This window comes from Catharus ustulatus, chromosome 26 (assembly GCF_009819885.2).
Source record: "Catharus ustulatus isolate bCatUst1 chromosome 26, bCatUst1.pri.v2, whole genome shotgun sequence".
Classification (NCBI taxonomy): domain Eukaryota; kingdom Metazoa; phylum Chordata; class Aves; order Passeriformes; family Turdidae; genus Catharus; species Catharus ustulatus.
Window position 1 is genome coordinate 2,263,873 of NC_046246.1, and position 14,144 is coordinate 2,278,016.

Below are 14,144 nucleotides of genomic sequence, written 5' to 3' on the forward strand. Positions count from 1 at the left end.
CTCTCTCTTCATGCTACTCATTATTTTATATGCCTCTCCTGTGGTCTCTCTCCTTTTCATTACTAATCAGGTCTGGTCTTTTCAATCCTCCTTTGTGTGATAGTTTCATTTTACAAAAGCTGAACTAGTTTCTATCAGCTCAGTTGATGTGATCTTACTCATATCAAAGGTGTTTAACAGCCGCAGTCCCGTGTACTCACTGCAAGCTCAACTTAAATTGTGTCAAGTTTTGTGCTGCTTTGCGAGTGCAAGTGGGAATGTTTGTTACAGCTGTCTTTAAATTTAAATTTGGATGTTTTAAATGAATTAAATATGAACATGAATAATGCAGCTGGTAATGTATCCTTTCTGCAATTAAATGCAAACTTTTTCATTTTGTCTCTGCTTTCAGGTTTTGCTATGTCGCAGTGTTTGTACTGACTCTGCTGTCTTGTAGGAGTGATGGGGAACTAGAGCCCATGACAGTTCAGTGGAGCCCTTGGCACTTTTGATATCTTGGTGAGTGAAAGTTGTTTGAAACTCTGGGAGAAGCACTTCATTTGCTACTAAAGGCAGCAAAGCAGTTGGTCTTTTTTTACATTTTTAAGGTAACATCCTGCTGGAATGAATTTGCACATTGATCTGTCCTTTCAGGTTATAAATTCTGGAAACCAACACTCTGTAATGCTGTTGTTCATCCTTGGGAGATTATCTTGATCTCCACAAGCAAAAGAAACTCAGCTTTTAAAAACAAAGGGAGTTTTAACTCTGATGGGCAGCTCTGTGCTAGTGTCAGGCTCTGGAGATGGAACATTGCAGCTGTGGAAATCTCAAAGGCTTTATTTGATGCAACAGTAAGATTGTGTTCTTTGTGCCATGGATCCAGCCAACAGGTCTCATCAGGGGCATGTTTGTGCCTGAGGTGATTCTGGAAGATCTGTCTCTGCATAGCCCTGTTTTGTCCCTTGGATACCAGACTAGCTTCTGCTATTTATTACTTCCACATTTTTTCAATCTTCAGTCCCTGAATGGAGTAAAGGCCACGTCCATTGGAGCCATGGTGCTCCTGTCCTGCACTGCCTGTGAGCTTGTCTGTTCTGCCTTTGACTTTCTCTCTACACTGAAGTCTCACTGGGGCATTTCAGCCTTGTCAAAACCTATAGAGTGATTCCTCTTGCCATCCAGTCTGTTGTCAGTGAGATAAAGTCCCTGGGTGTTTCAGGTTGGAAGGAGCTTTTGGAGGTTGTCTGGTCCAATGCTGCATGCAGAAATGGGCTGGCTTTGAAGTCAGAGTCAGCTACAAGGTTAGATCAGGCTGGCAGGGGAGGGAGCTGGTGATGTTTGGAGTGTCTCCAAGGGTGGAGATTTTACAGCTCCTCTGGGCAGCTATAAATGACAGTCAGTGGAAATCATCAGTTCCCAAGCCCTGTGTTAGTAAAGCCCAGGGCAGCTCCTATCTGAGCTCCCTGTGACCAGAGACAGGACTCAAGGGAATGGCTGGAGCTCAGGGGAGGGTCAGGCTGGATAAAAGGAAAAGGTTCTTTCCCCAGGAAATAAATGGTCATGACCCTAAGCATGCCAGAACTCCAGGAGCATTTGGACAATGCTCTCAGACACCCCCAGGGTGGGACTGTTGGAGTGTCTGTGACAGGACTTGGATTTGATGATCCTTGTGGATCCCTCCCAGTTGTGGTTGTACCAGTTTGAGGAGGGCTGGGGTGCACAGTATGTGTCTCCATGGCTGAAGAAGAGCATCCCTGCATCCCAGGGTGGGAACTGGTCCCTGTCCCTGGCATGCAGCAAGGCTGGTGGCTCCCATCTGGCTGTGTAGGTCCAGCTGCCCCTGGGGCAAGCAGGCTGAAGCTGTGCATCACAGAGTTTGGCTCTACCTCTTCTCTAGGCATTGCATGACTCTGAGCACACAAATTATTTTGCTTTTTTTCCTTCCAGTTATGATTTTGCAGGATTAACCCACGTGTTGCTGTCCTCTGACATGAGATGTATGGGGATCTGGGTGGTACAGAGCTGTGTCACAAATTAATGAAGACTGGCAGGAATCAGGCTGGGGCTGCTGCATTTGGACAGTTTCTTGGGAGCAGATTTTGGAGTGCAGTGTCCTTGAGCTGGCACTCATGTGGCTCTCAGCAAAGTGAGACTCCCCATGCAGCTTAAGTCTCCACCTTTGGGGAAGAGTCACCATTTGTTTATTTCTTTATTTAAACTGGACATTTACAACATGTGATTCTCTTCCATGACATGAGATCTTGCTGAGAACCTGCTGCAGTGTTGGCTGAGGAACACCAGCAGTCAGCTCTGTGCTTTATCAGTATCACAGAATTATAAAATCATTAAGATTGGAAAGTATCTCCAGGATCATCAGGACAGAACAGCACCACTACACCAGAGCATTAGTGCCACATCCAGTCATTTCTTCAGTTCACCAGCACCTCCCTAACAACCCATTGCCATGTTTGACAGCCCTTTCTGTGAAGAGATTCTTCCTGATGTCCAACCTGAACTTCCCCTGTCACACCTTGAGGCCGTTTCCTCTTGAACTGTCCCTTGTTCCTTCAGAGGAGAGACCAACCCCCCCCTGTGTGCACCTTCCTGTCAGGGAGCTGTGGAGGGTCAGGAGGTTCCCCTGAGCCTCATGAGGGTTATTGCCATTGTGCCATAACCTTTCACAAGCCCTGTCTGAGCAGCTCAAACACACTCACAATTTTTTTTCTCCCAATAATTCTGAAGGGAAGGGGTCCCACATCCCTGCCCAGCAGGACCCTGAGGTGCTCAGGCTGGAGCAGCTTTTCAGAAGCCCTCAGAGGAGCACAGGAACCCCTGTGCCAAACATGAGATTTATGTGTGTGGGTACTTGAGCAAGTCCCACAGGCAGCAGAGGGGCAGAGCCAGAGATGGCAAATGCTTGTCTGGTGCCTTTATATATAAACATCTTTCAGCTTGGGTTTTTCCTGCCATGACTGCTAGTCTTTAATAAAAATGGCTGAAGAAAATTATGAAAAGAAGCTTTAAAAGCTGTAAATAACCTTTCACATGTAGGTTACCTTCTGCTATTGAAAGGGAAACCAACCTTACTCCTTTCACAAGTGTGTGCAGACACACATGCTATTTAGGAGAGAGGCAATAAGTGACTACTGTGCACCTTTTGATTTGGATTTTTAAAAAAACAGAATTTTTTTTTCCTTTAGTATTTAATATTCCTTCAGTATTTTTCTTCTCAGAGTGTTGCTCAGTGTTGCATGTAAAGGGGCTGTAGTTTGTAGAGCTGTTATGGAGAATCAAACTCTACTTCTCTTACATTTAGAAAAAGCCTGGTTTTCAAAATCCCAAATTCTTGCCAAGTTGGATCTGTAAATAACCCTTTAAGCAGCTACTCAGTGCTTCATCCTGAGACAGCTTCCTCCTCCTCCTCCTGACTGTCCCACTGTGAACAAAATGGAATTATATTGATACAATTAATCTTTCATTACTTAGTGGAGTGTCAAAACATGCTATTCCTGGCTTTCCCAAGAGCCTGTTTGTGGCTCAGCCATTCATTTGGATGTTTTTTGGCAAGGCCTTGTGGGTGTGGCAGGCCCTGCCCTGTGAGAGTGGCTGTGCTGGAGAGCTGGGTCCCTGTACATGTCCAGCACACATCTCTCAAGAGCTCTGATTTTTCAGGAATATTTCTTAAATAATAACAAGAATGCAAATGCCTTTGCTTGTTGGGCACAGTCCAGCCAGTTTTCCTCCAACCAGAAAAAAAAATGCTGCACAACTTGGACACTCATGGCAGTACTAACAGCAAAAGTATTTCCTGGGTCATTGTCCAATTTCTCATCCTTATTCCCCAGAACTGCTGTGAGCAATTTCAATTGTTAAGTGGCAAGCTGGATTGCTGTGCTGCTTTGCCAGAGTTAGTGTTATGTTTCCATGTGTTTTCTTTCATAAATTCCAGCTCTGCCTCCCTTTGTTGGTGAGTGGGAGCAGCCCCTCTTTTCACACACAGGGTCTGGACCTGCTGTAGGGTTAGCACAGAGATAGGCTTGTGCTCCTTTACACTGCTCCTGCTGCCATGAGTTTGATGTTGTCCACAATTTGGAGAAAGTCTTGTTGTTTCAGGAGTTGTGTGTGTGTTCTGTGCCACACAGGTGACAGAGCACTGTGTGATGAGTTAATGGTGCAGATGATGGTGTGCTCCAGAACGGGGAATTTTCTCATCGTTATTTCTTTTGTCCTAGACATCTTCAGTTCTGTAAGAGCAACCCATTCCCAGGATAAAGACAGCAGCAGGTGGTAGAATGCGGAAACCAGGCCCTCAGAAAGGTGAGCAGTGATGCTTGGCACAGCCAAGGGCCCTGCAGTGAGCTGCCAGTGGGGTGGGAGCTGAAGGGATGTGCTTGGAAGCCCAAAGCACAATTGTGTGTTTCTGTTTCAGTGTGCAGAGAGCAGTTCATCCATCCCCCCTGTGACAGGAAGAGGGGAGTCCTTTTTGGGGATTCCCTGCAGTGTCAGCAGTGAGGGTGCCCTGCAGAAGCCAGGGCACCATCTGGCAGAGCTCCCAGCATGAGGCAAAGTGCCTGTGCTGGCAAGGCCTCCCCCTCTAATGAGGTGTGAAAGCAGAGACCAGCTTACCTTGTGGAGAGGAAATCTGGCAGGAGGCTCCCGTGCCACCGAGCCCCTCACTCAGCACGTGCTTCCTGGGTCCTGCATCCCCAACAAGGGTGAAGCAGAGCAGGCTGCCTGCAGCTGAGCTACTCTGGCCTCTTGTGCTTAACAAAAATATTGATTTCCTTTAGTGCTGTGCCATGCATGTGCGTTTGACTGGAGTGATCTCATCACATGCGCTCCAGAGGAGGGGGGAAGGGAGAAGTGAGAGGATGGAGCATCCTCCACAGCTCTTTGTTCACATCTGCTCCACACTCCCAAGGTTTATTGCAGGAGATTTCTATGCTCGATTTCTCTCCTCCCTTTATTTTTTTTAAATGTCTCCTTTGCTTCTGTCATGGTTCATCTTACAGCAGCATTATCCTCTTCCTAACACTGCTTGTCCTTTAATGATGTGAAAATAAATGAAGGAAAGGAGGGAATGGGGAGACCCTGCTGGGAGGCAGCTGGAGGGCTTGGCAATAAAGGAGGCTGCTTGATTAGTCAGCAGCGTGGCCGAGGCCCAGGCTGCCTGGATTCAGCCTCTCCCAGCTTGTTCTCTGTGCTCCTGCAGCCAGCCCAGCCTGCCTCTGTGACCTGTGCTTGGGATGCCAGGCCGTAGGTTGCAGAGGCAACACCTGCACTGTGCACGTGTGGGTTTGTCCTACTTACCTGCTCTTTTAATAATGCATTGAACTTTCACTGTTTCTTTATTTGTCTGCAGAAATTCTTGTTTCTTTCTCCCTCTCTGCTGCTTTTATATCGTGCTTAATGAGGATTTTTGCATGTTAAAGGTTAAGAACAAAATGTACCTTCACCTGCAGAGTGTGGTGAGAAGCTCCTTTGAGTGTTGGAGCTGTCCTGCAGCACTGAGGGGAGCCTTTCCCACTCAGGGGGCTCTTTTGCTTCTGACTTAAATACTTTATGTCCTTTATTCTTGCTTTCTTAGGGAGATGGCACAATACTGTGCCTCGTGGTAATGCATTTATTAGCAAGGGTGTCCTTCAATCCTTTTCATTCATTTATGTCTCTCCAAGGAGGCTCTTTGTCTGGCCCATGTCTAGTGACACTGTGGCCACACTCCATATGTCCCTTGTGTTCATGTAAGGGATGCTGATCTGGCATCCCTCTGTTGGGCTGGAGGCAGGGTGGGCATCCCCCACTTCTTGCTCTATCACTTTCCAGAGCAATAAAAGCTACAGGCTGTCCTGTCCATTGTGCTGAAAAGAACATGTCAAGAAAAGAAGATTGTAAAAATAATTGTCCCAAAGCAATTCCAGACATGTTAAGACACCCCAGGCCACTTCAGAAGCAGCTCTTAGCCTGCCTCTTCCAGCTACTTGTCAGATTTAAAAACTTCCTTTCACAAGGAACTGCTTTTCATGGGGGCAAGGCACATTTCATGGGGCACTACAACAGCCCTAAAAATGGTCTGTGAAATAAAGAGAGCTGGAGTGCAGCAGCACTCGCAGGGTGCCCAGCCTGGCAGCAGCAGGTCATGCAGAGGAGCCATGGCACAGGGATTCCTCATCCCTCCTTTGGGCTGGAGGCTGCTGGAGGCCAGGATGAGCATTCCCCACTTCTTGCTCTATCACTTTCCAGAGCTGACTTGAGAATTTTACTGTTTTTGGAGCTCTGAGGCCCAAAGCTGTCATGAACAAAGACAGCTCAGATTAGCTGCTCTGTAGAGCTGGTGCTGCTTTGCTGTACTCCCTTCAGAGCTGCAAGGGGCACAAGGAAACCTGGTGTTGTGTGTGGAGAGGGCCCTTTTGCAGCATTTCAGAGAAGTCCTCTCCCTGTCACCACAAAGGGTTGAGGCTGTTTGTGTGGAACAATCTGCAGTTGATACACCAGGAGCCATTCTGCACCAAAGATTCACACGAGCCATTTTTAGTGGCTGTTATGTTTGTTGCTCTCAACCCTTCTCATAGCTAAAATGATGGAGCTCTAGCAGTTTGCTGTTCTTTGTTATTGCTTGTTACTGAAGGAGAGCAGTGGCTGGTGAGAACTGAGCAGGGATTGAGGTGCAGATGGAGGAAACTCCTGTCAGGTACCTTCATGAGCTGTGGGGAGGAAGGGAGCAAACCCCAGAGATAGAGACAAATCATCCATGTCAGTGGGTCATGATAGGGAGGTCACTGCTCTCTGAAGTGCCTGTAAAACAGACAGGGTAGAAGGGTGCACTGTCTGGCTCCTTTCCCTGACACAAATGCTCTGTTTCTTATCTCAGCCATAGACTGGAAAGATGGTAAAAAGCACAAGTACAGCCGCCCGTCAGAGTCTCCCTCCCAGTACCAAGGTAAGAGAGCTCCCTTCTCCCTCCCTGCTTTTTTTTTGCCCTCCCTTCTCCCTTTTGTGATTTCTGAAAGTTGTTTTTTTTTTTTGCCAAGTGCATGGTGAAGCAGTGAGGATTGGCAGTCACTGCAAGAAACTCTGAGTGGTTCATCACTGCCCAAAACTTGGGCACATCCTTGGAGGGTTTGGGCCTGGAGAAGAGAAAGCTCTGAGGAGACATAGAGCCCCTTCCAGTGCCTCAAGGGGCTCCAGGAGAGCTGGAGAGGGACTTTGGACAAGAGTCTGAAGTGACAGGACAGTGGGAATGGTGTCACAGTCAGAGAGCAGGGAGAGATGGGATATTGAGAAGAAATTTTTCCTTGTTAGGGTGGGGAGGCTCTGGCACAGGGTGCCCAGAGAAGCTGTGGCTGCTCCAGATCCCTGGAAGTGTGCAAGGCCAGGACAGGGTTTGGAGCAGCCTGTGGAGACACCAGTGGAAGGTGTCCCTGCCCATGCAGCTGTTGGAAAGGAATGGACTTTGAGGTCCCTTTCATCTTAAACCATTCTGTGATTCTGCACAGTGAGGAGGTAAAATTGCAGCATCTTTCTGGCATGGAGCAGCCTGTAATCCAGGCTGGAAGGACTTTGGGTCAAAGCTGCCTTGGGTCAGAGCAGTGTGTGTTTCAGAGCTGTTAGTTTTGACTCACACATTATCACATTTTACTGAGGACGGTGAGCAGTGGGGCTCCTGTTACTGACTGTAGCTGTTACCAATGGAGCACTGGATTGATGGCTGAGCAAAGTACCTGGGATGGGGCAGGAGCTGTGCCTGTGGGAGAGCTGACCCCTGGGGAGGCCCTGCTCAGACATCAGGGACAGCCACTGTCACCTTGGAGCTGCACAGACGATGCTCTGCTCATTTTCATACTGAGCTGGCTCAGACTGTGCTGCTTTCATGTGCTGCCTTGGTGCTCCTTAGCAGCCACACATATGGGCTGCAGACTTTAATAGGATGCCTTGATCTGGGTAGGGCACGTTCTCCTTCACAGATGTGACCTGAAACACACATGTATTGTTTCAGTTGGATTGATGACCCCTCGGGAGCCAAAAATGCTAATGGAGCCCAAACCAGACTTCAGTTGAAGACATAAACAGAAACTCCATCTTCATTTAAATTCTGGGCAAAGGATCACTGTTAAATGCAACATGAAGAGAATCAAAACATGAGGGTGCAGAGCTGCATTGTTCACAACTACTGCAGTTTGACCCCTTGGATGTGTGGGGTGTTTTGTTTGGAGTAAATATTTTTGAAGGTTAAGACATCAGAGCCCAAATCTGACTCTCTGCCTGGAAGTAATATCTGCCTTTGGCATGAGCACAGGACAAGGAGCTTTCCCAAGCAAGCACAAGTGACAGACAGTCACCCCAGTGGCATTTCCACAGCCAAGTCACAGGAGTCACACGGCTTCCCAGCCCTTGCCTTTTGTTTGCCTCACAGATGTAGTTGTAAAAGCAGGGTGTTTCTCATTTAAGTGTCTTTCTCTCATTTCTTCCTGTGAAGAAGATCCAGTGTGCTGGAGAGAGGCAGAGAGGCACTTAGGACAAGGGCCTGAAGTGCAGGATTTCCTCTCGTGCTAAGGCTGTGGTGGCAGCTTCCAGCTGCAGTCTGCAGCTTTTACCTTGGTTTGAGGGTAACCCTGAAAAAGAAGTGCAGGTTCTACCTGTGCTTGCCCTGCCATCTGTGTGTGAGGGGATGGCTGGTACTGAACCAGAGAGAGGGAGGGAGGGAGGGAAGGCTGAACACTGCTGTATCAGCTTTGTTTTTTCTTAGAACTCTTTCTGCTGCTCCTGCTTTTTTTTTTTATTATTATTTTTTTATTAGTCGTAGGAATCATAGAATCACAGACTATCCTGAGCTGGAAGGACCCCTTAGGATCATCCAGTCCAGCCCAAAACCTGCCCAGACCCCCCAGCAATGCCCCCTGTCCATCCCTGGAGCTCTGGCAGCCTCGGGGCCGTGCCCATTCCCTGGGGAGCCTGGGCAGTGCCAGCACCCTCTGGGGGAGGGAAGAACCTTTCCCTGATCTCCAGCCTGAGCCTGCCCTGGCACAGCTTCATGCTGTTCCCTCAGGTCCTAGAGAAACTGCAGTTCTAGTGCTGTCTGTGTCTTCATATGGTGGTTGAATCCCAGCAGGCTTTAGAATTAATCTCAAATAAGTTCCATGTCCAACGCTATTTTTAGAGGCCTGCAGCTGTCTCAGAAATTCTCTGCTCCCACTGGGGTTGTGCAGCATGGATCTCTGTGGGGTGAGGAAGGCCTGGCTTGGTGTGGAGGGAGTGAAAAGTGGGAAGATTAAAACCATGACAACTTTTAATAGTGAAACTAACTGAGGGGAGGTTTTTTTGGTTTTTTAAGTAAAATTGTCAAGCCCAGCTGATCCTGTTCAAGTTGCCTCAGGGCCTGGGATAAGACTGGCACTGCTCACCCAGTGCTGTCACCTGGGCATCCTCTGTTCCAGGGACAGCAGCCTCTGAAGGGCCACCCTGCTATGAGATGAGCCCACATCATCACGGGTGGGATTCGTAAGGCATTTCCAGGCCAGGAGTGCCCAGCTTTGCTTTGTCTGGCTGTTTACTCCACATAATTCATACAAAGAGTTTCATTGACAGAACCAAGTATGGAATTGTATCTTCAATTAAAGCAAAAGAGTTTTGGTTTTGTGAGAGCATCATTGCAGTAACTCGCTGAGTTTCTTCATTCACCCAGTGTGAGACTGGCTGAAAGGAAATTTTTTCCAGTGGATGGAGCTGAGTACTCTGGGGCATGGAGAGTGCTGTCAGTCTGGAAACAGCGATAATCAGCCAGTGTGGCAATGAAACTGTATTTTTTCTGTTCACTTTCCCCATTTTTAACAGTGTACTAGTCATCTGCATGGGAGGTGGTGAGAAAGCAGCATTCCTTCTATTTACTTGAAGCTTGTAAATTATGAAGGCTCCTCTGTGCACGAGGCAGCACTGAAGCAACGTGTGCTGACCTTTCTGCCTCAATTTTCAGAGGTGTGGTTGTGCTGCAGTAGCTAAAATGGTTCTTAATGTAGCTTTTGTTTTGAAAATAGACTGATTAAGAACTTGCCGTGACTCAGGGAAGCAGTGGCTGACTTTAATTGTGCTGCCACCAATGCTCTTGAAATGCCTTGAACACAGTGGTCTCCCGGGAGCTGTTTGGATGAATGCAAGCCAATGTCATGCTGGAAGGTTCCTCTCCCAGCTGCTCAGTTAAATGGCAAAAGTCATGATTTGCTCAGATCACAGGAGCTTTTAATTCCTCATTTAATACCACGTTTCCCTGGGTGGCATATTGCTTTTACCCTTGCTGCTGTACATGAGGAAGATGCAGGCAAGGATGAAATGTGCTTCCCCTGGCAGCAGCACTGGGTGGAAGGGGCTTGGTGTGTCAGGTGTGAGGTGTTGAGCTCAGTAAATCCCTGTTTGGAGCATCCCTGCTCCCATCCTGCCCATCCTGTGGGCTTCATGGAACTTGAGGAAGTTAATTGCTGACCTGTCCACTTACTGCTGGGGTTGAGCTGATCCCTGGCCCATGGGGTGGGCTGTGTGTGTGCTGGACCAGGGGAACCATCCAGTTACCACAAAGCAGGTTCCTGTTCTAAATCCATTATTTCAAATCATGGGATCACAGAGTGGCTTGGGTTGGAAATGACCTTAAAGACAATCTTGTTCCAATTCCCAGGCTGTGCTGCTCGTAGCCCACTGTGACTGTTTGCAGTCCCAGACTGAGTGATGTGTTTAATGAATGGATTTTAAAGGACAGTTGTCTGGAAGCCCCCACAGACTCCCATCTGTGCTGGGTGTTTTCCATTAAGTTGTAGGTTGTTATCCTGACTGTGCAGCCCCTTCTGGGCAGCTCTGAGGCAGGAGGATGCCGAAGGCAGCACTGTGCTTTGTTCTGCCTGTCAGCTGCAGTTGTAAATCTTCTGTGCTCACAATCATCAGAGGTTCTTGGTGAAAACATGCTGCCTGTGAGCACCTCCTCTGTGAGAAGTGCAGAACTGCTGGCTTAGGAGTCTGGCCAGTTCTTTTGCTGAGAATTTTGCTCATCTGTTCCTATTCAAATCCTTTTGTTTCTACTTCCCAGGTCACTTCACCTGGGAGAAGTACCTAAAAGAGACATGTGCCATCCCAGCTCCTGCCCATTGTTTCAAGCAGGTAAGAGGGTGAAAACAAGAAAGGCCAAGGGCTGTGGTCCATTGGGGTCCCCAGAGTTCTGTGCCTGGGATAGACCCCTGGTTTGGCAAGGGAGGTACTTAAGGATATTGGAGAATTAACAGAAATCCAAGTGCTGGATTAAAGATTTAAAAGATGCATTTAGAGTAGCACAGAAGATTTTACTCTCAGATGTACATGTTGGGAACATGAGCATGCTGTTATTCTGTGGGCCCTGGGAGAAAGTGTCCTTAGTAGGCTGGGATCCAGCTTTTGGTGGGTCCTGCTCAGTCAGGAGATTTTCAGCAGAATTCACCCAGTTGTTGTGACAGAATAGCAGCCCCTGGACAGCAGGTATTGAGCCCAGAGATGGTTGTGGTGAGTACAGGGGTGCAGAGGTGAATCAGTGTGAAATACCTGGGTCTGGGCAGAGGGGAACACGAGTGTCTGTGTGGGTCTGGGTTTGGCTGGGTGAGTCTTACCAGGAGAGGGTTAATCCCCTATCCTGGGCACTGCTGGGGCTGTGCCTCAGGTGTGGGATCAGTTTTGGGTCCCTCACAAAGGGACTGGAGCATGTCCAGAGATAGGAACAAAGCTGGGGAAGGGGCTGGTGCCCCAGGAGTGGCTGAGAGAGCTGGGAAAGGGGCTCAGCCTGGAGAAAAGGAGGCTCTGGAGGGCCCTTCTGACTCTCACAGGAGGATGGAGCCTGGTGGGGGTCAGGCTCTGCTCCCAGGGAACAAGGGACAGGATAAGTGCAACAGCTTCACCTTGTGCCAGGGGAGGGTCAGGTTGTGTATCAGGAAAATTCCTTCGCTGAAAGGGTGATCAGGCCAAGGAAATACCTGTCCAGGGCTCTGGTGGAGTTCCCATCCCTGGAAGTGTTTAAAAAAAAAAGTAGTTGTGGGACTTGGGGGTAGTGGGTAATGGTGGGCTTGGCAGTACTGTGGAAACAGCTGGAGTCAATGATCTTAGAGATTAATGATTCTGTGATTCCAAGAGAGCAGGCTTTAATTGCCTAGATGATGAAGGATGGAACAATGAGGGTCTGTTACAGACCTGCCAGGGCTTGCTGAGTGCTCTGTGGTGCCTGTTCTGTGCTGTGCCTGGAGGGGCTGTGAGCCTTCAGCAAACTCCATTTGGGTGCTCCTGGTGCTGAAGCTTTGTGCCTGAGGACCTGTTGGCAATCCTGGCTCTGACTGGCCCCTGTTGCTCTGTTTTCAGTCCTACACTCCACCTGCAAACGAGTTCAAGATCAGTATGAAGCTGGAGGCCCAGGACCCCCGGAACACCACGTCCACCTGCATCGCCACCGTGGTGGGGCTGACGGGCGCCCGCCTGCGCCTGCGCCTCGACGGCAGCGACAACAAGAACGACTTCTGGAGGCTGGTGGACTCTGCTGAGATCCAGCCCATTGGCAACTGTGAGAAGAATGGAGGGATGCTGCAGCCTCCTCTGGGTGAGCTGGAGTTCACTGTCCAGTGAGGGTCAGATTGATGGTGGGGAAATCTTGGGGGTTTTTACCTGCACCTGCCTACTCCAGGATATGAACCATACCAGGTCTGGATTTCCATGTAGGTACATGGACAGGGAGATCCTTTAGAGTGCTAAGTGAGCTGCTTGCCCTGGTTGTAGCTCAAGCTCTGGATTGTTGCCCAGAGAAGCTGTGGCTGCCCCATCCCTGGAAGTGTTCAAGGCCTGGTTGGACGGGGCTTGGAATAACCTGGGGTAGTGGAAGGTGTCCCATGGCAGAGGGGTGAAACTGGTTGATCTTTAAGGTCCCTTCCAATCCAACCTACCCTGTGAATCTAGCATTTAATGCCAGGTTACCTGAACATGTCTGAAAAGGATCACAGTGACTAAAGTCCTGTCTCGTGTGAAGGGACACTTGCAATAGTTCATACTTACTTATTTACAGTAATTTCACGAATACAAGCCGCACCAATTTGACTAAGATTTTGCTCCTAAACCGGAAATGCGGCTAATAATCAGGAGCGGCTAATACAACCTCAGAAGTGCCTGCCAGAGTGCTGAGCCGAGCAGCTGCAAAGTCGGCATTTTGCGATTGTTACAAATCGCTACTTTGTTGCACCGCGGGTGGAGCCTGGCTCCGTGTAGGCAGAACGGGGGGCGGGGAGAGAGGCGGGAGAGCTCTCTTTCCTCCTCTGCCACAGCCCAGGGGAGAGACGGGGGGGGGGCCCGGCGCCGCCATTGCTGCAGCTCGGGGAGGAGAGGGGGGACCCGGGCCGCCCCTACCGCGGCCCGGGGAGGAGAGGGGGGACCCGGGCCGCCCCTACCGCGGCCCGGGGAGGAGAGGGGGGACCCGGGCCGCCCCTACCGCGGCCCGGGGAGGAGAGGGGGGACCCGGGCCGCCCCTACCGCGGCCCGGGGAGGGGGGGGGAAGCCGGCGCCGCCATTGCTGCGGCCCAGGGCGGGGGGGGGGAAGCGCGCGCCGCCATTGCTGTGGCCCGGGGAGCCGACAGGAGCCCCGCGCAGCCATTGCCGCGGCTCGGGGAGCCGACGGGGTGCTTTGTCCCCGCCCGCCGTCGCCGCGGCAGGAGCGGGGAAACTCCGTCCCTGCCCGCCGCCGGCGCCACGGGCGCGGGAAAGCTCCGTCCCCGCCCGCCGCCGCTGCCGTAGGAGCAGGGGAAGCTCCGTCCCTGCCTGCCACCGCAGGGCAGCGCCGACCCGGGGTGACCGAGCCCAGTGGCAGCGGCGGCCGGCCCCGAGCGGCAGCACCGGGCTGGGCCACCTGGCCCCGTCAGCGGCCCCTAGCGGGCCGAGCCTGCACAGCCTTAGCTCAGCCAGTAAACCCCGCCCTCCCGCGGTTCTGTTACTAATTGCACGCGGGTCCTCGCTGTGAACGACAGAGCGGCTTATATTCGGGTGCGGCTTATCTATGGACAAAAACCGAAATATTTGCCAACACCCAGAGATGCGGCTTATAGTCAGTGCGGCTTGTATTCGTGAATTTACTGTAATTTTGCTTGGCTACAACATTATAAATGGCCTGGACAGTCTGGCACTTCTTC

The 14,144-nt window shown here is 50.2% G+C and overlaps 1 protein-coding gene across 4 annotated transcripts in view; it reads left to right on the plus strand.

The window, feature by feature from the left end:
- Window positions 1-14,144, plus strand: part of SCMH1 (Scm polycomb group protein homolog 1) — a 69,386-nt gene that overhangs the window by 15,178 nt on the left and 40,064 nt on the right. For all 4 annotated transcript variants that reach the window (XM_033080565.2, XM_033080566.2, XM_033080567.2 and 1 more), the window contains exons 2-6: window positions 392-498; window positions 4,215-4,299; window positions 6,851-6,919; window positions 11,048-11,118; window positions 12,337-12,571. In XM_033080565.2, the coding sequence (XP_032936456.1) occupies window positions 4,275-4,299; window positions 6,851-6,919; window positions 11,048-11,118; window positions 12,337-12,571 (400 nt within the window). In that variant the 5' untranslated portion in view covers window positions 392-498; window positions 4,215-4,274. The remainder of the gene's footprint in view (window positions 1-391; window positions 499-4,214; window positions 4,300-6,850; window positions 6,920-11,047; window positions 11,119-12,336; window positions 12,572-14,144) is intronic.